Source organism: Buceros rhinoceros, unplaced genomic scaffold (genome assembly GCF_000710305.1).
Source record: "Buceros rhinoceros silvestris isolate BGI_N320 unplaced genomic scaffold, ASM71030v1 scaffold4997, whole genome shotgun sequence".
In the NCBI taxonomy this organism is placed as follows: Eukaryota; Metazoa; Chordata; class Aves; order Bucerotiformes; family Bucerotidae; genus Buceros; species Buceros rhinoceros.
Window position 1 is genome coordinate 106,752 of NW_010420341.1, and position 22,669 is coordinate 129,420.

Consider the following 22,669-nt stretch of genomic DNA (forward strand, 5'->3'; position numbering starts at 1 on the left):
ACCTCTGCCTCAGCAAGCACTACAAAAGATAACTCCCTTCACTTCTTTCCTGCCAAGCCAAACGTCCCAAGAAAGCACCACCGGCATAAATGTGCAAGACAGCTTTTGCAGAAATCTGCTCTGTTCCGCCAGCAAATGGCTGTCACTATGAAGTGTATCAGAAGATATTATGAAGACACAGTTTTGTGGAATCTCCATATTATTAGATACTGACATTGCTAATATAGAAAAAAGAAATTTAATTTGGTTATTCACTGACTGTATACAACTCAAGTCTCTTGGAAAAAATGTTTTACCTGCTATTCAGGTGATCTGACAGCAGAATTTGACCTTCCTCTTTTTAAACATTCAGTTTTATTTTAAAGGATTTAAGCAAAGATTCTAAATACGGGTTATGCCCTTGCCTAGTATTTTGACCACCTTTATTCTTCAAGAAGTTATCAAGGCTGCAACCCACATATCAGTAAAGGCATTTGTAGGAAGAAATCTATTTTCAAGGTATGGTTAAGGTTAATAGCTATGTTGCTCTTCCTTTTCAGAACCTCATTTAGCAGCACTATTATGATGATGATGATGATGATTGATTACTAACTTCTGCCTTTTTGCACAAAAAGCACCATTCTTGATTGGCTAACTATAAATGCTGTAATGGTCATTAACACTGTTGCAGGAACCACTGCCAAAGTGATAAATAGATTTGGTTTACATTAGCTACCAGCCTAAAAACATCATTTGACCTCATTAACAGATCTAATCAAATCTGGAGTGATGCTCCCTAAGAAGGAGGACTATCCTTTTTAGGATAAGAACTCTAAGGCTTTTTTCTGGTCTCCATAAATACAAAAGTTGAAATTTTGTTCCATTGAGGTAAGGTTACAATTCTTTCTAAAATGCTTTGTGTAAATGCTGGGCATTCAAATTTTCCTTACTTCTCCAGTCTGCAAGTTAAAACTGCTCCTAGGAGGCATTAAAAGCTACCCATAAAAGACCAGGGAAGCTGTGTGTCTTGGAAAAGTGGTCAGTTTGCTGGAGGAACCAGGAACACAATTCCACGTTAGTATATTGTAACACATTCCTCACTGTTGTTGTGCTTCTCACTTTGGCTACCTAGCAATGTTAGATGGTATTAATGAAGTATGCCTGGAATATGTTTTCTCACATGTCATGCTTAAGTCTTCTGCTAATTACCCTGAGTAACTAATAACTGAGCTCTAGTCAGGCCCTACATTCACTAGGCCATGAGTGTGTGTTACAGCTGTAACCCAAAGTTGATAGTTTTAGTTTTATAAGCACAAATATCATCCTGAAGGACAGCACAAAATGTTCTTGTATGGAGTGGATTAATACAGGCTGTTTGTCCCAGTGCCTTCTTTGTCCTGTTAATCTCACCAGCTATCAGCAAAAGCAACTACTATCAGTTGTCTCTTAAGACAGCAGCTCTCCCTAAAAATCTCATGATTTTTTTTTAAATCTGACATAAAGTAGAGCTGAAGTATGACTCTGCAAGCTTTGGGACAGAGACGAAACCACAAAAAAAGACGACTCTTTTCATCTACTTCTGTATTTCATTTGGTGATTGTTGCTTATTCTAAGATTTAGCGATGTTGAGAATGTAAACTAGAAATCTGTTCTCTCCTCTCATTTTGGCCTATAGTTTGAATTATTTCCTACACAATGCCATGGCTTCAGCATGAGTTAGAAGCGCTGTCATACACCAGAGCCTCCAGCCTGACAAAGGAATTTAATCTAAGTCTCTCGATTTCCTGGAGGAGCATGCCAACTTTCAGATTAATATATAAAAAAAGTGATGAGCTGTGCTACCAGTGTAGCATCAGAAGACCCAGCCTTGTTCAACTCCTACCTTCATTCCTTCCCTGGAAGTACTCAAGGCCAGGTTGGATGGGGCTTTGAGAAACCTGATCTAGTGGAAGGTGTCCCCGACCATGGCTGAGGATTGGAACCAGATGATCTTTAAGATCCTTTCCAACCAAAACCATTCTAGGATTCCCTGAAATGAAGGGATGTAGGCATCTGTCTTTCAAAGGGGATTTTTCATTCTTTCTCCAGTGTTAAGTGGACAGGTAAACGAGTCTATTGGTCTGTGCTAAGGGTGCTAAGGGTTTCAGATGAAAACCCTCCATTTTAAACCCCTGTATTCCGCTTGCTGCTGGACAGCCAGCCTGGGAGATTTTTCATTGTTCTGAGACCCCTTGACTTCCACCTGTGTTGAGTTTGAAGTCCAGCCATGTAATACTGAGTGCAGGCTGCAAGCTTTTCTCAAATTATGTCAGTCATTTTTCCTGCTTATAACAGAAAGAAATAAATCTCCTTGCTCAGTACCAGAGTCCACCTTTGATCATCTGCTGTAGGTGTCAGTTTTGTCTTACGCTGCCCAGACGAAAAGCAGATACCTTCTAGGCACTTACCTCCCTTATGGGATCTAATTGTATGAACTCAATTCACACCAAGAGCATCCTTTTCCTCCATCTCCTTCTGCAGTGTCCAGTTGACATTGAGTGTGATCAGCACAGATTGATCTTACAGGTACATCCAGGCCAGACTTTCTCCACTGAGTAAAACATTCTTGTAAGGGCATATTGAAAACCCAGTGCTGAAATGTTACTATCATCTTCTATTCACTGGGGTGAAGAGAATACGAAATGGAACCTTACACCAGCACTGAAAATAAATTATTAGAGGTTCTTGTTTAACTTTGCTGCAATAAATGGTCATCAGGGCCTGACTCAAAAATTCTATACTAGACTTGGATCTACAGTCCTCTGGTTGACACCACTCCACGTTCACTGCTTTTTATCTTTGAATTGCTTTCTGAATGATGATTTGCTAATTGGCATAGTCAGAGCAGTATATCTTCCTTCTAAAGAAAGAAAGTCAGGAGAAGACAACTTGTGACTTCCTTTCAGGATCACAAAGAATGTCACTAAAACTTCAGGGTCGTCACCTTCTGCCCCCTGTATGCTCCTCTCCTGAGACTAGCATATTACCACTCTAATAATATTTTGCTCTAGTATTTACAGTCAACCTTAGCAGCTGCTTTACATGGACAAGCAATTTTCTTATTGCTATTCAACAACCACTACATCTCCTCATTGCTCAATGTTAAAAAAATTTATTTAAACCCCATTCTTCTCACTAGATTAATATCATTGCTACTGATCAAAGAGGCTAAAAAAACGATCAAATCTTAAAATTAAAAGTACACAGCAGAGCTCTTGCTTCTGTCTCTATATAAACACAATCCAACTTGAAGGGATTAACCCCAGGTTTGGCCAGAATAAAGAAATAAAAATGAAAAGGGAATGTTGTAACTAAGCATAGGAAAAATAATCCCTTCTGGAATGAGAAGTCAGTGGCCATGGTCCTCATGACTTCTGTCAAGCAAGGTTTCTGTCCAAGGTTCCCAATTGCAAGTACTCTACCATTAACTAAAGAAGCAGCTGTGCTCTTTCCTGATAAGAACTTTGTAATCACTAATTGACAATTCTTTCAAACCTGTAGCATGACCAGTAATGAACAATTAATCCTCTGTCTCCTCAGAACTGTGTTAGGCTTAGAACAGAAAGGGAGAGGCAGCAAAAGAAAATGGGCTCTGTGAAGCATTAAGAAATAAAAATGAAAAGATCATAAAGAAAACAAATATTAAGGGTAGAAGAGCAAACAATAAAGTCCAAAGCTTGCAAAGACTGTCTTGGAAAATAAGTACTCCAAAGGAATTTAAATAAGTATAAATTGAATTTTCAGTGAGATTTATTTAAGAGTGAATTAATTCTTCTGCACAATTTCATTTTTTCTTCCCTTGCACGACTCTTAGCCTACTACACTTTCTGTATATGGTGCCACGTGACAATAACGACACATTAATCTCTAAGTTATACATGTTCTTTCATACTATTTATTCCAGCAAGCAAAAGGTTAACACATTTAAATGAATGCAAATGTGTCGGTGGTTTATTATTGGCTGAAAGTGCCTCGAAACAGACTAATAGTGATAAAGAGATGCAACTTTGCATCTACAGTCTAATTAAAACTAATCTAATTAAATATGGTGCATCCGTAAAGCAGCTTGAGCACTGCAGAGAACACACAGAATTCCTTTTATAGTTGGAAAGAGCTTCCAAGAGCCTGTGTGTCTGCCATTTCATTTTATTTGGAACCATTTCAATAGCAGGTGACTAATCAGCAAATAAATTCTCTGAAGCTGCCTTGGAATTGTTCATTCACAGAAGCAGAAGCAGAGATAATGCATCCACAGATACAACAGCAACAGAGGCCACTTTGACTGGTGTAGCTATTGTCCTTTTATTAGGCAAAATGATACAGATGGAGAAAAGAAAAAAGCTTGAAGATGTAAGTCATGCTTCAAACTCATATATTAAGGCAGAACTCAACTACAAAAGGACACTGCGGCAGATGTGTTACATTACTGATGTGAGCTGTCCACAGCAAAATCAGGCATGATCAAACCCTTGTCTTGTTCAGCGACTTCATTTAAATTATTCTCATTGAAATTCTGCCATAAGCTATTCTAAAAACTGAAAACTAAAATGGCCACGAGTTAAAATAATGTGCATAACTCTCTACCCAGCATACGGTCAAGAGGCTGTGAGACCAAGGTAAAAGAATAAACTCCAGTGTTTTAACTTTTTTTCTTTCTCTCTCAAAAATTTTGGAAAGAAACTCCATATTAGAAAACTTTTAAAATGCTTAAGAAGGTCAAAGGAGGACAAGCCTTGATGAAAAGTTATTCACAACATACTTCCATGAGGTATTACATTAACCAAGATACTCTGCATATTCTCATCTTAGGGAAATAATAGTCTAAACTGTCTTGATCATGTTGCACCTAAAATAACTCTGTAGAAAGCCAAAGGTATGAAGGTACAGTGCCTGGCAGGAGTCTGAATCCATGCAGGCTGAAGAGGGTCTCTAGATCTCATTGTTTTTTCTTCTTCCTTTGTTTTTCAAGGCTCACCAGATGGCTGAAATATTGAATTTACTCATATCCAGAATGCTAAAATGTCAAATTCTACTAAGTCCTTGACTCTGTGGGACAGGCATAGCTCTATATTCCTAGGAAACTCTCCACATCTGGCCACATTTTGTGTTAGAGCAGATTCATGAAACGAGAGCATGAAAGAACTATACTGTAGATATGACACTCTCCTAAAGTGCCAGCAAACTGACTCTTCCTACCATTTTAGATGAAATAGTCACTGTATGAAAAAAGGAAATACATTTGGAAGTAGAGCTCTGGAGACTTCTCTTTTCTTGGATGGTACCCTAACCAGGGTACCACATGTATTTACCCCACATAAGCCAGAAGCTAAGCTACTTCTCCCACAGAACAGTGTCCACCAGTTCATGAGTCTGCCACAGAGGATTCCTCTATCAGTCTCAGTGAGAGGGGTAAGCATTGCACTCTCCATGCAGTCTAACCTAGAGCCTATAGGCTCTCTTTGTTCTCTGTGGGGTGAGATATGTGGGTTTAATTTTTTTTATACTGAGTAAGATGCAAACCATATTCTTCTTCCTCTCATGATAGCCTTAGTGAGTATCCTTAATATAAAACAAAACTGGTGACAAGACTATCAAAATTTCCCTTCCCTTCTTCAGTCCCACTGTATTCCCACTAGTTCTGAGAATAAAAATACAACCTCCAAGTAAAAAAGCAATCGATAACACAGATAAATCTCATGGTGAAAATTTGGTCTGCTGTTTGTAAAAATGTACACAGAAGGTTTGGCTAGCAAAAACAAATCATGAAAATTCTCAAAATTGTCCCATTAAAGCAATTTTCTTTGCTGCCTGATGTTTCTAGATAAGTAGAGCTCCAATTTGAGTCCTTCCAGTTGTAAATAGTTCCATTAATTTCAACAAAACTATGCTGAACAGTGTTCGTAGGATTATGTCTTGAGGTAAACTAGTACACAGGAAAAAAGCATTGCATGTTTTTTTACAGCATTCCTTTAACCTAGGAAAGGTAAGTGTGGTGATTCACTGGAAAAGAATATTTTGGTAAGTGATAACTAATTTTCACATGAAATGTCAGTATGAAATTGTTAATCAAATAGTCATTTTCAAGGTATTTTTCTATATGCCTCTGTGAAATTTTCTCCATTGTAGAAGCTTGCAAAAGGCATCTTTCATAATTCAAAACCTATATTAAGGTGAGGTGTTTGTGCTGCACAGGCTGTCACAGAGGCCCACACAGCAGAATGAATGTCCCCCTTTGTGAATACGTGATGGTTAAGAGTACTGTGCAATATACTACAAAGCCTTAGGGTAACAGAGGCCTCAAAAAAAATTGTGTTTTCTTTCTCCTAAATATGTACCATAAAGAAAATTTCAAAATAAAAAGCATTTAACTTTATACAAGGGAAATCTTATTCAGACCTAGATCTCCTTGACATTGCCTTTTACTGCAGTATCTTTCATTTCCTAGGGATTGAAGGAGGGAGTGTCAAACGCATTGTTATTTTTACATCATATTTTGATTTCAGTGCAATTTGGGGCTTTCGGAGTGTGGTACCAACATGTACCTGTACATACACTGCATTAAGGACACAGTATTTACTTGTTTTACTCCTTAGTATGTAATATTTCATTTACTAATTAGTCAATATTTATTGTGTATGTATTTTTATTTATCATCTTTACTATTACTCTTGTATTACTTTGATCATGGGTTTCTCCTATGCTTGTTCAACATATAGTACTCATAAGACAAACTGCAAACCTATGAAAGACTTAATATGGCTCAGCCACTTGTGAATTGTCTTCAAATCAGCACAGAGTTTTATGCCACCATGAATAATGAATGGTTATTTACATATGGCAAAAAACATGTAAGATACAAGACGCAGTAAGAGAAATTACTTTTAAAAACAATATTGGACATCTGATGCAAAGTTTCTAACTTCTAGACTTAAAAGTTGACTACATTGGTGAGTGCAACACTTTATAAAATTTGAATCTTAACCCCATGCTGCCTTTGCTGTATTTTCAATAACCAAGGAATGCAGCAAAGAAATATTGGTTTGCCCAGATTACCTCTGAAATAACCCTGTGAATATTTGCCTTACTTTCTGATTGCTCTTACTAGCATATTACTCTGCAGTACAGCAAAATTAGGACTTATTTGGTGAAATCTCAAAAAGGATTTCCAGAAACTGGTAGTAAACTCCTGCATATTTTGAGATGACAGTTTGACTGTTTCTAATCAGACTTTGTCACAACCTATTGGATCTGCTAGGTGGTAAGAAGCCTGTCCTTGACCTGAGGAAAAGGAAGACCTCATCAATAATCTTTGTCAATGGAGCTTCAGAGCTTAAGTTATGGCTATATAAAGGAACAATATAGTATATGAGAAATGCAGCGGGCAGAGGTAAAAATGGGCCTGTAAATTTCAGTATTATGCTGATATAGTACTTTAATAACAATAAAGTTTTTGTCTCCATCACCTGCAATATGCAGTAAGCTTGGAAGGTAATATTTTTGTGCTGTGACTAGTATTCGATCCATCCCAAACCATAAATAACTTATGTTGGCAGTGTTATCCCAGGAGACTCCATTAAAGTAAGTGAAGCTAGATATATTTATTCAGGCACATCATGGTAGAGGTGACACTTGATGAAAGAAGAAATCCTTCCGTGGAGCAAAATTCTCTGTGTCTGGCAGGATCACGGAGCGGATCCTCCTTGAAACTATGCTGAGGCATATGGAAAATAAGGAGGAGACAGGTGACAGCCAACATGGCTTCACTAAGGGCAAATTGTGCCTGACAAATTTGGTGGCCTTCTACAACAAGGTTACAGTGTTGGTGGATAAGGGAAGAGCAACTGACATCATCTACCTGGACTTGTGCAAAGCATTGGACACTGTCCCACATGACATCCTTGCCTCTAAACAGGAGAGACATGGATCTGATGGATGAACCACTTGGTGGATAAGAAATTGGCTGGATGGTCATACTCAAAGAGTTGTGGTCAATGGCTGGAAGTCCAGGTGGAGACCAGAGATGAATGGTGTGCCTCAGGGGCTCGTACTGGGACTGGTGCTGTTTAAGATCTTTGTCAGTGACATGAACAGTGGACTTGACTGCACCCTCAGCAAGTTTGCCAATGACACTAAACCGTGTGGTATGGCTGACATGTTGGCGGGAAGAGAAGCCATCCAGAGCATCCTTGACAGGCTTGAGAGGTGGGCCTGTGCGAATCTCATGAATTTCAAGAAGGTCAACTGCAAGGTTCTGAACCTGGGTTGGGGTGATCCTTGATACCAATACAGGCTGGGCAACAAGTGGATTGAGAGCAGGCCTGCAGAGAAGGACTTGGGGGTACTGGTGGATGAAAAGCTGGACATGAGATAGCAATGTGTGCTCACAGCCCAGAAAGCCAATCATATCCTGGGCTGCACCATGAGAAGCTGGTCGAAGGACGTGATTTTTCCCTTATACTCTGCATTGTGAGATCACACCTGAAGTGCTGTGTTCAGCTCCGGGTCCCCCAACATAAGAAGGACATGAACTTGTTGAAGCAGGTCCAGAAGAGGGCCACAAAAATGATCAGGGGGCTGGAGCACCCTATGAGAACAGGCTGAGAGAGATGGGGCTGTTCAGCGTGAAGAAGGGAAGGCTCTGAGGACACCTATTAGTGGCCTTTTAGTACTTCAAGGGGACCTGCAGGAAAGATGGGGAGGGATTCTATTAGGTAGTGTAGTGGTAAGACAAGGGGTAAGAGCTAAGTAAACTTAAAAAGGGTAGATTAAAATTGATATAAGGAAGAAATTCTTTACTGTGAAGGTGGTGAGGCACTGAAACAGGTTGCCAAGAGTTGTGGAAGCTGCCTCCATGGAAGTTTTCAAGGCTGGGTTGGATGAGGCTTTGAGCAACCTCATCTAGTGGAAGGTGTCCCCGACCATGGAACTAGGTGATCTTTAAGGTCCCTTCCAACTGAAACCATTTTATGATTCTGTTATTCTATGATAAATTCCATTTACCTCACTGCTGAGGTCTTAAGAGATCCACTATCTCTACAGTAGCTTTCACAGATGCAACCACTGAAGAGTTAAAAAAAACCATCTCAAAATAAATCCTATTAAATGGCCCTCTAATCAAAGTATTTTAATTATAGCCAACATGTAGACTATATTGTGATTGATGGTCCTTTTAATCCCTTTACGAAAGCAGTTTCTGACATGCATACCCCTTGCAAGTGGCTAGTACTTACTTAATTGGTCTCATACGCTTTCAAGTTGAGCCAGCTCATGCCAGGAACTAACCTTCTGGAGGCCACCAATGTAACAAATTTTCCTTTGGCTTCTCACAAAACTTGGCAATGCTGCAATTGATCCTGGCTTGCCTCAATTGTTGATCCTTATCTGAGGTCACACACAATTTTTCTGCCTGGCATTGACATTGCAGGTTTACATGCACCACACTTTTCTCTTCTGCCTCTCCTTCCAAAAATGTTTCCTGTCCAACTAGTAGCATAGTTAGTAGCAGTTAGAAAACATTTGAGCAGGGATATGAGGTTTCCAGTTCATGGTTCAGCGCAGGAACATTTGACATATTCATGGGATAAAGAACAACCACTGACAGCAGCCCTGTTAGTCTAAAGCAAAAAATCAGCTAGCCCTACCCTCATGACTTCTGCCATGGCGACAGGAAAAAAATTGTACATTTTACAGGACATTAGTCTTGAAATTACTAAAAAATAAACACCAATACTCAGTTTTGCTAAAATGTTAGCTGAATGCTTTTCACTCCTTCTTAGAAAGCTCTGTGTGAAGTAGAGGGAAAAGTAGAGAAATATTATTTTATATTTATTCTTTTTCATCAGGAGTATCCTATGGCAGATAGACAGCCTGGAGAATGGAACAGAGATTAGCACTGGTAGGGAGCCATATGCCTCTCTCAGACATATGTCAAAAAAATTTCAGAGGCTTTAACTTTCCAATTTCCTCCTGTAACTGTATTCTCTGTGAAATAGCAAGACTTTTTTTTTTTTCTTCTGGAGACACAGAAAGTGTAAATGAGAGGTGCTGTGAGAAGAGGGAACCAGGAAAAAGCATGGAAAAGAAGCAGTAGGTGATAGATGGTGAGAAGAACTGGAGCTGTAAGTCACAAACTGGTTATCACTTACTTTCAGATCACAGATGTGACCTCTAATGCTTACAAGCCATACATCTTGCAAACACACTCTGTAATAGTAATTTTCAGAACATCAGACCTATTGATATAGAGATTGTGAAGACATATACTGTCATTAACAGTCATCAGTCTGGTGGAAGCAAAAGCCGCACCTTCTTGGAGAAAGAATCACTGATGATGATGATGATGATGATTATTATTATTATTTGAAAAGGCAAGTTTAAGTTCACCTAACATCAGGACAAGAACACAGACCAGTTAAAACTCTCAATTCTCTGCTTCCCAAATGTCAGTAAGAACAAAATACTGATGCAAAACCCCTTATTTTCCTTGCCCCATAAAATGTTGTGGGAAAGCAGGTAACAGCAGCATTGCCTTGCTACATCAAGAATCCTCACTGACACTTCAGTCTCCTAATGTCTCCCAAACCTCAGTCTGTGCTGAATGAGTAACAGGCTGCTGTGATTCAACAATCTGGGTATAGTCTCATTAAGCTTGGGAACCTGACAGTAAGTACTCTCCCTGACAACTATAAACAAGGACATAATTTTAGTGTATGTTCACTTAAGTATATTACAGCTTATCTTTACCTCTTACAAAAACCAAAGCAAAGCAAAATCAACTTTGAGACAGAAAGGCATTACAACATTTGCTGATCTATTAGAAGTGATCAATGTTAGCATATATGCTCCTAGCACTTTAAAATTCCCTCTGATACCGGGGGAATAATTGAAGAAGTCTGGCCAAAGAGAGGACTATCAGTAGCATTGGAGGAAATCCTGTAACTTTGTCTGCAAGGATTAAAGTACAGCCACTGAAAGAATCTGTAACAGACTTCAAATCCTGTGACAGTCTGACGCTGACTTCCAGATGCTTCTCAGCGCTGAAGCTGAAAGGAAGGAGGAATTAGTGAGGCTAATAACATTTGCTCCCTGCTCATTGCTACAGCACTCCAGTACACCCACCAAACAGCTGAATAACTCACTAAAGCGCATGGATTACCTAAATGCAGAAGAAAGCTAAACAACATCATCTGCTAGTATCCTGGATCCCTCTCAGGCATAGAACGCAGCACTGTGGTGGTTTGCTTCCCCCCTGAGCCGGTAATGCTGAGGAACAGCGGTGGGGATATGCTGATGCAAAGGCTGCTGTACTTTGGAGGAAGCATAAAACCAGTGTCTTCAGCTTTTGTGGTGATGAAAGATCCCCTGGGATTTTCCCAAAAGGACTGTAATGCCTTACAGCCCCATCCAACTCTCATTAAACTAAATGGAAAGAACCTCAATCACGTCTGTGGAAATCGGATGTTTGCAGGTTTGGCCCAAATCCCAAGTGAGGTAATTACATTCTTCTAATGGTTTCCACTGGAAAATTTCAGTTCCCCCCATTCCAAATGATCTCAAAGCAGCACTCTACTGATTGTTTAAACTAAACAACTGCCCTAAATGCCATCCTTTTTTTTAAACAACAGTAATGAAAATGTATGTTGTGATAGTAAGCCACGTGACAAAAGAAGGTACAGCTCTCAGAAAGCAGCTTACTAAAACTAAATGGAAGGTAAAAAAATTGCACTGATATTTATGAAGGTCTGAAAAGGAATTTACTACTATCACTATGTGCATGTAAGGACCATAAAAATATCTGTAAGAAAGATACAAAAATTATTACTGACATTGCTGACTACATGAAGAATGTATTGCCTCTCTATAAAATGTTTCCTGTAAAAAAAAAATCAGATGCCTGCCTTAGTCCTGGAGTTTTCCTCCCCATTGCCCAGGTGGCCAAGGCGGCCAACAGCATCCTGGCTTGTATCAGTAACAGTGTGGCCAGTGAGAGTAGCAAAGTGATTGTCCCACTGTACTTGGCACTGGTGAGGACGCATCTTGTACCCTGTGTTCAGTTTTGGGTGCCTCACTACAAGAAGGACATTGAGGTCCTGGAGCACCTCCAAAGAAGGGCAATGAAACTGGTGAAGGGTCTAGAGAACAAGTCCTATGAGGAGCAGCTGAGGGAACTGGGGTTATTCAGTCTGGAGAAAAGGAGGCTCGGGGGAGACCTTATTGCTCTCTACAACTGCCTGAAAAGAGGTTGCAGCAAGGTGGCAGTCGATTTCTTCTTCCAAGCAACAAGTGACAAGATGAGGCAAAATGGCCTCAGGTTGTGCCAGGGGAGATCTACATTGGATATTAAGAAATACTTCTTTACAGAAAGGGTTGTAAAGCATTGGAGCAGGCTGTCCAGGGAAGTGGTGGAGGCACCATCCCTAGAGGTATTTAAAAGACATGTAGATGTGGTGCTGAGGGACATGGTTTGGTCCCTCAGTCTCCTGGCAGTGCAGGATGAATGGCTGGTCTTGATGATCTTAAAGATTCTGTGATTGGGTACAACCATACAGAGGATGGTCCTGACGCAGTTTTAGAGGAAGAAAACTTCTCATGTGGAAATACGACTTTCAGTCCTATTGTGGGGTTACCAAGTTCCTCTTCAAGGAACTGTCACCTCTGCCACACTGCCACTGTGTCAAATGAACGGTTTGTGTGGCTGCTTCAAACTGATAACATGAGAGCTGCCAGCAACAGTTCAGGAGTATCATTCAGGCTGCAGCCTAAAATAGGACCTGAGTTCCTGGTCTTCCTGAGGCTAAAGGAAATCAAGGGATCAATATGGAAAGCTAAGCTGGATATGCCTTTCCCAGAGGAATAGCTAGGAAAGAAAGGCAGGATTCATGGTGTCATGCTTCGTAGGCAGGGGTGGGACATTTAGTGAAGAATAAAGACCTCTAAACTCCCAATTGCTTATTTTGTCCAATGACATTTCACTGCAAAATCCTTATGTTGTCCTTCAGCCAGGTCTCTGGTCCATTGAGTTCCCTTGCTCTCTATTAGATCGTACATTGACAGAAGAGAGTAAAACAATCGCTCTCAAAGGGAGAGAAATCAGGTCTATATGTCCAGGGAAAGTATCTTCAGGCTGTAAATCTGTTATAAAGGCCTACTCTAGGGCTTCTCCTAGATATCAAAGTCTGTGAGACCAGTAGCATTTCAGACACATCTCCCTCCAGTCTCTCCTTCTGGATAAACCTGGGCCTCCTGTTTCTCTGCAACTCTAAAGAAAGCCAAAGCATTTAACTCGGATTTTTGAATTTGAGTCCCGCAGCCTAGTTCCTAAAAGCTAAGTGTAGAAAACCTGAGCATTTCTGGAGCTCCTTTTGAGATGTGAGTTGAAGTGCCTTTCCCATCTGAAAGGGCAGATCTCATCTTTCATTTTGGTGGCTCTCACTGCAATAGAGAAAGAGTGCCAACTACAGTACTGAAACATGCCCCCAGATGAAATAGGGGCTGTGAGCAAATTAGGGAGCTCTTGGTGAAGTTGGTAAGATGAGATTCAGATTCAGAAACCTGCACAGGAGTAGGCAGATGGCTCAGTCAGTTGCCAGCTGGAACTCAGCCTTCATGAGGCAGTCATTCAAGTTCAGCAGCACAGCTTCCTTCTGTGGAGTCAGAGCAAAGTCTACCCATACCGACATCCTTCTGAAGATGAGGCCACCTCCACAACTCTTGCAAACTGTCTGCGTGTTCTGGAAGCAGTAGAGATTTTCTAATCTAGACCAGTTCAAGATGTTGCTTGAAGTACAAGTCAAGACTGAAAAGATAAAAGGAATGCCAGAAAGGGTACTATGGACCTACAGCACTCCTGAAAGCTCCTGTTGCTGGTCAGTAGCTTAGTATTTCACCCTGGTTGGCAATGTGGCATTGACAACCAGATATCTTAAACACTTCATATATCAGTAAAGGAAATATTGTCTCTTTAGAAAAGTTTAAATACTTTAAAACCAACCAAAATAAGGAGGGTGTTTATATATTTATAACCCCTCAGCCGAGACTTTAGTTTGGGTAATTCTCAGTAGCAAACTCACCCAGTTCTAAGTAAAACACTTAACAATAACAATAAAAAAGTGACATTCTGTTCTTCAGCTGTGCCAGCTTACAACAGTGCCTCAGAATAACAGAGGCTTCATTATCTACTCTGGGTTCTTATAAAAATGCGATAGAATATCTTGTAGCTTGCCACAGTGCCTAGGCACAAGTAGATGAGGTAAGAATGGAATATCAATCTTAACAGTAATTGCTGTATTTTCATTGTCCATTTAAACCATACTTTTAAAAAGCAAATCTATTAACCACAGTCCCAAGTGCTTTTTTTCTTCTATGCAGTATGCTGCTGAGAATCAATCTTTACGTGTATTCTCAATTTTAAGTTCAGAACAATTGTTCCATGAGCTCTCATGTTCAGAGCAAGATTACAAATTGAATATTAACAGATAATGGGTAGTTTCAGTAGACACTTCATCTGCAGCAAAGTTTGAAAGAAGACTAGGAAAAATTGTGCTTATGTATGTAAACAAAATTTTAGCACACTTTCCCTCATACAAAGTAATGAAATTTTAAGATACATTCCCAGGAAGCAAGTGTAAAAGGAATGGAAGCCAGCAACCATGTTCAGTTTTCTGCTTGTAAATTGAATTCTCTACTCAATTTATAAGGCACTGACACAACTTGACATATCTATGTGCAATAAATACATACCAGAGGGGTTGTAGCATATAAAATAATAATCACAGTGATGTGCTAGAGGAGAGCCTTGGGGGTACTCTGGCACCCCATGTTAAATCCCTATCACCAAACCAAAGGCAGGTGCTCGCCCGTTTCTGTTACAGATTAATTTCATCCCCATGGCTGTAAAAGTTAATCTCAATGGGGTTTTTTTATTTTATTATATTTTGCTGAAATATTTTCAGCATCATGTATTTCACAGGAGAACTTGCTTCTCCTTCTTCTTTTAGGTTATACAACTCAAAACCAACGGCTGTGTCTGAAAATGATGTTTCGGACACATGTAATCAATAATGTATAATTCTGTTTGACACTGAGGTTACGCTCCCACTGTCCTCCTGGTTACGAGAAAGTATTTCTTTTCAGACAGGACAGTGCATTCTCAAGGTGCTTCAGAAGAGGACATGGGTTTAGCATGTGACAGGCTCCCTCTGTGCTCAAGGGTTCAAGTTGCAGGAGTCTGCTCTTCTGATTTCTCCTTTCCTGCTTGGCTTGTCCAAGGAGCCAAGATATTGGCCAGTATAGGAATGGGGTCTTCCCCCAGGCTTAAGTGCATCGGATGCGTGGGTTGTGCTTTCCTTGATCAGAGTTGGTGTGTAACCTCATGGTAAGCATGTGCCCTTGCCGGTGCTGGATCCAGCTACGCTCCGCAGCAGCACTTTTGGGTCATAGCAGCTCATACTTCTAACAGTCTGAGGCTGCTAGCTCAGCCCAGTATGGGGATCAGACTGGCACCTGTCATGCACCCAAAAGTTTAAGTACAGGACATGTTAGGGGAAGCCTATCAGAAGGCACAGAAAAATAACTCAGGGAGTGTAAAAACAACAGAGTGCAACTCAGTAGGATCTCGGACCACATGCTATTCCTTCCCGACAAGGATTTTCATCCATGTTCTGTTTCACAAATTTTTCACTTCCATTCTTCCACCCCTCAGTATCTACTTAGATACTCTGGATTTAAAAGCTGTATTTTCAGGACTGCTAATTTCAAGCATTTAAAATACACTGGATCTCTAAAAATAATGAAAGCACTTTCATATTGTGAGTTTACAAAAAAAACCAAAACCACCACAGAGTTGCATTGTGGGCAGTATTTTCAAGCTTTTCCCTACCAGCAGGTGATCTAGAAACTTTTATTTAATATAAAAAAAGTGCTTAAGTTTTCATATAATAACTTAACTCTAAACTCTGGGACTACAGGGTACAGGGAGAAAACAAAGTAGTCTAAGATTTGCATTTAAATTGCTATATTTAGAAATAATGATTTTTCCCTCTCTATTATTGTACTGTAATAGCTCTTTCTTGTACTTGTTCTGTGTCCCAAAATAAATCTTTAATTCTGCTTTCCCTGATTTTTCCCCCGTGTAAAGCTGCACCTATTTTCTTGGCATGTGCAACTGCTAATGATTTGATGACAGAAAGGGAAACAAGAAGACTTGAATTTATGCCTTCCCACTTCCTCCAGCACTTTTCTTCAGACATTTCTGAACATCAAGAAACTTCTTTCTTTATTCTCCTCTAAATCTCTCCTTATAAGTCCTCTTTGCAAGGATACCTCAACAATTTGCCAATGTCAGACTGCTCCTAAGCTGACATCACTGCTTATTTTATTGACAAATATACATGTGTGTGTGCATATATATATATATGAACATGCATATACATAGTGCTCATCTTCTGCAGGCAGGCAGCTATTACTTGCCATGTATTTATACAGGAAGGTCTCTCAAGCAGAGACTCAATCTTTTTCTGGCTAACCTAAGAAGATCTTAGGCACTGAGTAACATTTGTATGTGCTGTGGAAGTAGAAACAATACTGACTACTGAGAACTTCATTCAGATTTTGTGGTATTGGTCTGTCTCTATTAATCCAGTTTGGAAATCTGAAAGCATTCAGTTATCAGCATTTTGCTTCTTTCTTATGAACTTAGAAATTAATGTGCCCTCTCCTCCCTGTGACAGTGACACCTGTACCCCGGGAACCATTAGGAGAAGCGGGGAAATGAACAGCCTGAATTGATTTTCTGCAAATAATCAAGCTGGCAGCTCCATAAAAATTAAGTTTCATCAAGACCCCCCCCACAAAATCATCAATTTTCTAATAACAGACAAAATTCAATAATATCTCCTTGATAATCTTGATGCCAAAGAAGAATGAAATATTAAGAAATTAACTTTACTGCCATTTATAGAGAGCAACAAGAGCTCTTAATACAACCTCAGCTGGTCAATCAAGAAAGGCAGAAGGGCAGAACAGCGGAGACCAGCAGGGAGAAAGAAATGATGAGGTGTGTCTGGAATGACTAATGAATGCTGAAACTTAAACCTAAATGCTTAACATATAATCCAGAACTATTTTACTTGTTAATTTGCCCAAACATATCTCAACCTCTGTACTTTGACTTACTAAGCTGCTATTTAGAATTAAACCAGTCCTGAGTCTTATTTTTACACTTTCTGTTACAGTTTCCTCTGTGGCCTTCAGGCCCATTTGGTTTTGGCAGCCATTAAGGCAAGGAGAGGGAAATAAACCTTTCTCTGACTATCTGCAAACAGAATGTGAAACAAGGCTGCACAGAACATCAGGTTTTAGCCTGAATCATCACACAGTTTTGAGCTCCTAGTCTAGGGGATTATCAGTCAGTTGTACACGATGAATCAAATTTAGGGGTCTTGAGCACCAGCTACTGAGCCCAAATGGAGCTGCAAGCCAGCCAAACACTTCAGAGCAGGATGGTATGGAAATGTAACTTTTTTACCTAATTACAATGTAAGGCAGCAAAGAACATTAGAAATACGCAATAACTTCCTATTAAAGAGGTAATGGCAGTATCCTGGATTCAATGCATTCAGCTATTACAGCTATTCAAGATTACACCAGTCACATTAACAGCATATAATTATTCAGTCAGACACATGCTGGAATTTTATTGGATTTTTGCTGTTTTACTTACTTTGCTGGCAGAACAAGGTTTTCTGTTTATGCAGGAATGTGTTCTTAGGACACACATCAAGATCGTGTTGCTTTTACAAAGAGGCTTATTAAATAAACTAACATTGATTGATGCTAAGTTTTATCTGTGTATGGTTAGTATCAGTATCACGACAATTAAAGCCTTCACAGCTGTTGCCATCTTTCATTCCCACAGTCTTAGTGAGTTAGAATTCACTCACTGTATATGTATGGCAGTATTTTCCTACCCCATAAACAAAGGCTCAGACAGAAAAGCAGTGAGAGGGAGGAAGGAAAGAAAGGATCAATGTATCTTATAAAGTCTTTTAATGCAATGTGTAAGTGACATTTTATCTGCTTTTTTTACCTCCTTCTTCAGGTGCTGGAATTACTACATTTAAAATGCAAAGTGTAAAAGCAGAGATGGAGCCTTCTTTCTTCTTCTGGTAAACAGCTTAAAAATTCTGCAGATTATAGATAAATTGGGATAGAAAGTATAAGAACCAATTAAAATAAAGTGACTTTTATACACAGTGCAGTTATGGAAAAACAACTGTACCATGATTATGCAAATCAGCCACTCACAACCAAAATGCAGGCATTTACATAACGGAGGAAAAAATCCTTCACAGTTATGCCTCGGTAACCTTACAGGATTCTTGCACTTTAATTGTATGACTCATTGCAATAAAATAATCCTCCTTGCTTTATCCAGAGTGAAATGGATGTTAATATATCACCATTCTGAATGATTTGTGTGCTTTTGGAAGCCTGCACGCCCCTGCCACAAAATGTGGAATACATTCTACTTTAAAGAGATACAAATCAATTAAAAAACTGAAATTTCTGCTTCTATGAATCAAAATTTTTACTGGGTTTACATACTGCATTACTGCTCTTGAAATAAATGTAAGTATACATACAAATAGGCCCTCTCTTCTTCTTGGAGCTTTTATTTCCTCATTCTATTAAATTACCAATTTTTAACAAAATAAGACTTCTCTGGTTCATGTATTACAGGAGGAAATATCAGCATGATATAAATTGCGCAGACCTTATCTCGTAGTTTCGCAAACTGAAATCTTAATGGGAATCCTGATATTTTTATTTAGTTAAGTATGTGTAGACTATTTAACTTTGACTTCTATGTGTTCTACAAAACATATTATTTTAAAAAGGTGACAGTTCTATTATAAGCCACATGGAAGGGACAGTATTTATTCAGCTGGGTGTAGTTTGCTGTACCTTTTTTTTTTGTCATCATAAATTCCACTATTTGAGTGAGGTTTTTTTAATATAACCATGACTTGATATTATGTAATCTATTTGAAAAACTAGAAAGAAGAGTCTATATATAAATTAGCCCCTACTACGGCTTGCCTTTTTTATCACTCAAACCAAGTTGGCTGCAGGTGAGCTTTTTCGCAATATGGATACGTTCTATTATACATCCATTAAATCGTGATGGCTTACTTTCCATTTGCAGACATCTCAGAAGCAACTAAACCAAAACCATCTAATCATTTCTCTCTTGCACATAGGCAATAGAGCACTGAAAAAAACAATCGTCTTGCAGTAACTACTGAGCTTTCAAAGCCTTCCCCGTCATGTGGGGATGAACATGAGACTTTTACTAGTTCTAAATGAGAAAGTACATGAACTAGAAAACAGGCCTGTCCGCAAGGATTAGAGAGCTTGCTGACTGTGGTGTTCCTCCTCCACATGTAAGACTTGGGGTCAGGTCCTCAGTTTGAATTTACCAGAGGAAAAACCTGATCCATGCATGGTCTTGGAACTGTTCTTAGACCCAAGTATCTGTGCTGTCCCAGTGGGGCCCATACACTGCCTTTATTCTCTTTCACAGCAAGAAATTCCCAGAAAGATACTACAAAAATTATTTGGTCGGTGTTTTAAGACAGATTCTTAAGAATTTGGAACTAGCTGTAAGAGGTAAGGTCTGACAACTTTTCTACCACAATTAAATCTTTAGCTTTTTAACAGGCTAACACTACCTTGCTCAGAATTTCCTAATGACATAAAGCGAACAAATAGTAAGGAAATCCTACAATTGTCTGACAAGGAAACGAGGTCTCCTCACCCCTCATGCCCCCAATATTTTGGAGACAGCCTACTTAAACTTATTTGGTGATACTTAAACTTTTTATTTGGTGATCTATCTGTGTTAGTTTAAAAACGAGAAACACATATAGACCTGTCGATTACAGTCCATTCATGCAGGATTTCTTACTGGGGAAAATGGGGAAAACAAAAGTTATTTGGGATATAAAATGTGCCAACATGTCAATGACACTGTTTAATTTTTAAATATTTAAAAAAACCCACATCCAAACTCTTTGCCCCTTTGTAGTACAATGAATGTTCAACTTTCTTCTTGAAATGGCAACAGTAAAAAAAAAAAAAATACACAGCAGAATGCCTTGTTAAGCAGTCCCAGTATCTGATGGAGATGCTGGAAATATCCATTCACATCTGCAGCCTCCAGAAGGAGAAGAGAAAATTGGTATGGGATTTGTGACTACCCCAGGTTCATTTCTCCAATCCACCAGAGAAATACTGCATGATCTTGGGTAAGAGTCCAGATTTCTAAAATGGGAGGAATATGTTCTGGTCTCACTACTGGCATAAGGTACCATATTTTATAGGTACTATAATGTATTTATTTGTATTTATCATAAACAAGACTTGTCTTATGGCATAGCACACTTTTCCCCATAGGCATTTTCATCATGGAATAGTAGGTTTTTGGCTCTTTGAGGTTTTTTGTGTTTGTTTTTTTTTTTTTTTTAATCAAAAGAATAAAAAAAGAAAAGTTTTATTCAGTCTGATCTGGAAAGATTCTCCGGGTTAGACTTTCCACTTGTTTTTATAAAAGTATGCAGCAGTTCATCGAGAGTTCCGCTCCTCAGACCTTTTTCTAGAACTACCCATTACAGAGTTCCTCATATTGGAAACCATTCACGCCTTTGCTATCTTAAAATCAAAGTTTAAAAATGAAGGAATATCTACATAAAATGTCATCTACCTTTTTTACAAAGCATGGTGAGATAAAAAATAGAAGACAAGTGCTTCAAATGCTGACTGTTTCTCCCTCAATGTCTTGTCTTTTATTTTTCCTTTTTTTTTCTTCTTGTAGTTTTGTTTTTCCCATGATATCATCAGGCAATTTCATTTCAGCATGGTCTGCAATGGACTGTGCAGATTACCAAACTAATGACATATGGACTTCTTACCACTATAACACCTCTATTCTTGCAAGTGAGAATTTTGACTGACAGAGCAAAGCTGTTTGCTATCAATTTTGCAAAAATCGCTTCTGTCAGATTGCCAAGATCCATTTCCAAGATAAAAAATCGATTAATATTCTAATTTGTTATCTGTCTTTATCAGTCACACATCATTTCTTCACAGAAATGATAACCTTCTAAAAATGAAAACTCTTAGATATGTTAAAATACTTCCCTGAAAATATTTTATATTTATTTATTCTTCTGAAGTAAAAATTATGAAAGATTGAATGACTCTCTAATGCCTGCTATTAAAACACACATACACGCTCAAGACTTTACCTTCATATCTACAAAAGTGCCAAGACTATCTGCTTGTATCATTAGGTAATTTTTCTGTCAGTAAGAAAAAGAATTTTTTCTTTACTCTATGAAATGACATTGACAATGTGGAATTACGGGTGTATTTAATACCAGTGTATGCATACTGAAACATACCAAACAGGTTCAAGAACCCTACTATTATCATAAACAACAGCAAAAAGTTAATGCTTATATATTTTTTTCAGATGTGAACAAACTGAGGCCTCTGCTTTGAATCAATACTTTCTAGTGCAGACCAAAAGAACCCTGCTGACTTTAACCTTATTGAATTCACAGAAATATACATTGGTACTTTAAAGTGTTCTGCACAGGTACAGGAACTCATGCAAACAACATTAAATGTCTGGTCTGACAGAGTTACTGAGTGGGAAAAGCATGACTATCTTCTCACATTATTGCTGTATTAGAGCTATTTCCTTGTTAAAAAGCCATTTCCCCAGTTTTTTTCTGCATTTTCTAATCCCAAAAGATATACAGTTTCCTTATTTCCGCAATATTTATGAGTTCTGGCCAAATTTTGCTTTAAGGTAATATGCTCGCACACGTTTGTCATAAATGTGAAACCCTAAGTGTTACTGTTAGGAAATACTTTGTTTATTGGTCCCATGGCTACTGTGAAGCTCCACCATTCCAGTTTTGATGATTAAGCAACAAAAATTCATGAGCAAAAATTACCAAGACGATCTGACATAATAAGAATAGACCCAAATTACAGAAGCTCAACCTTATTTTTTCTAATCCAATTAATTTTGAGTAGCTTTCTAAATCAAGTTTATATTCTGATTTTTCTAGTTTTGACTAGAAAACATTTAGTGTGCTGTCTAAATAAATGACAAAGAGGAAAATGTCAAGTTAAGTCTAATCTGCTGACAGAAGGCTTTTAATCAATCAGGTTTTACTTACATGGAATTTTGTTCAGTTCATTCATGAACTTCTCTTTTAACTTGGAAAATGCATCTTCTTTTCCTGCTCCTCCTCCTGCTCCTCCGGGACTGGCTGGCTCAGTGACATTACCTGGAGGGGCTGCTGCTACCGTGGTGGCTGGCGGTGCTGCCAGGGCCTGATGATGACTTTCACTCACCATTTTAACCCCTGGATAAGCTGCTGGAATAAAAAACACAACAAAAAAATCCAAAAGATGTTTAAATCATTGAAACAGATCTCTTACCAATAAAAGACTAAATAGGTAGAACATCACTAGGTGCTCATGCTTAGTGGTTAAATACAACTTCATCAGCATATTGCTTTATGTTCTTCATAAAATATTTATTAGACAAGAGAGAAAAGTCTTTTGCAGGTTTAAT

The 22,669-nt window shown here is 38.8% G+C and overlaps 1 protein-coding gene across 1 annotated transcript in view; it reads right to left on the reverse strand.

Moving 5' to 3' along the window:
* The window catches only part of SYT1 (synaptotagmin I), a 126,192-nt gene extending 103,732 nt beyond the window's left edge, over nucleotides 1–22,460 (reverse strand). The window contains exon 1 of the mRNA XM_010139268.1: nucleotides 22,269–22,460. Within this exon, the coding sequence (XP_010137570.1) occupies nucleotides 22,269–22,449 (181 nt within the window). The 5' untranslated portion in view covers nucleotides 22,450–22,460. The remainder of the gene's footprint in view (nucleotides 1–22,268) is intronic.
* Between the last annotated feature and the right edge of the window lie 209 nt (nucleotides 22,461–22,669).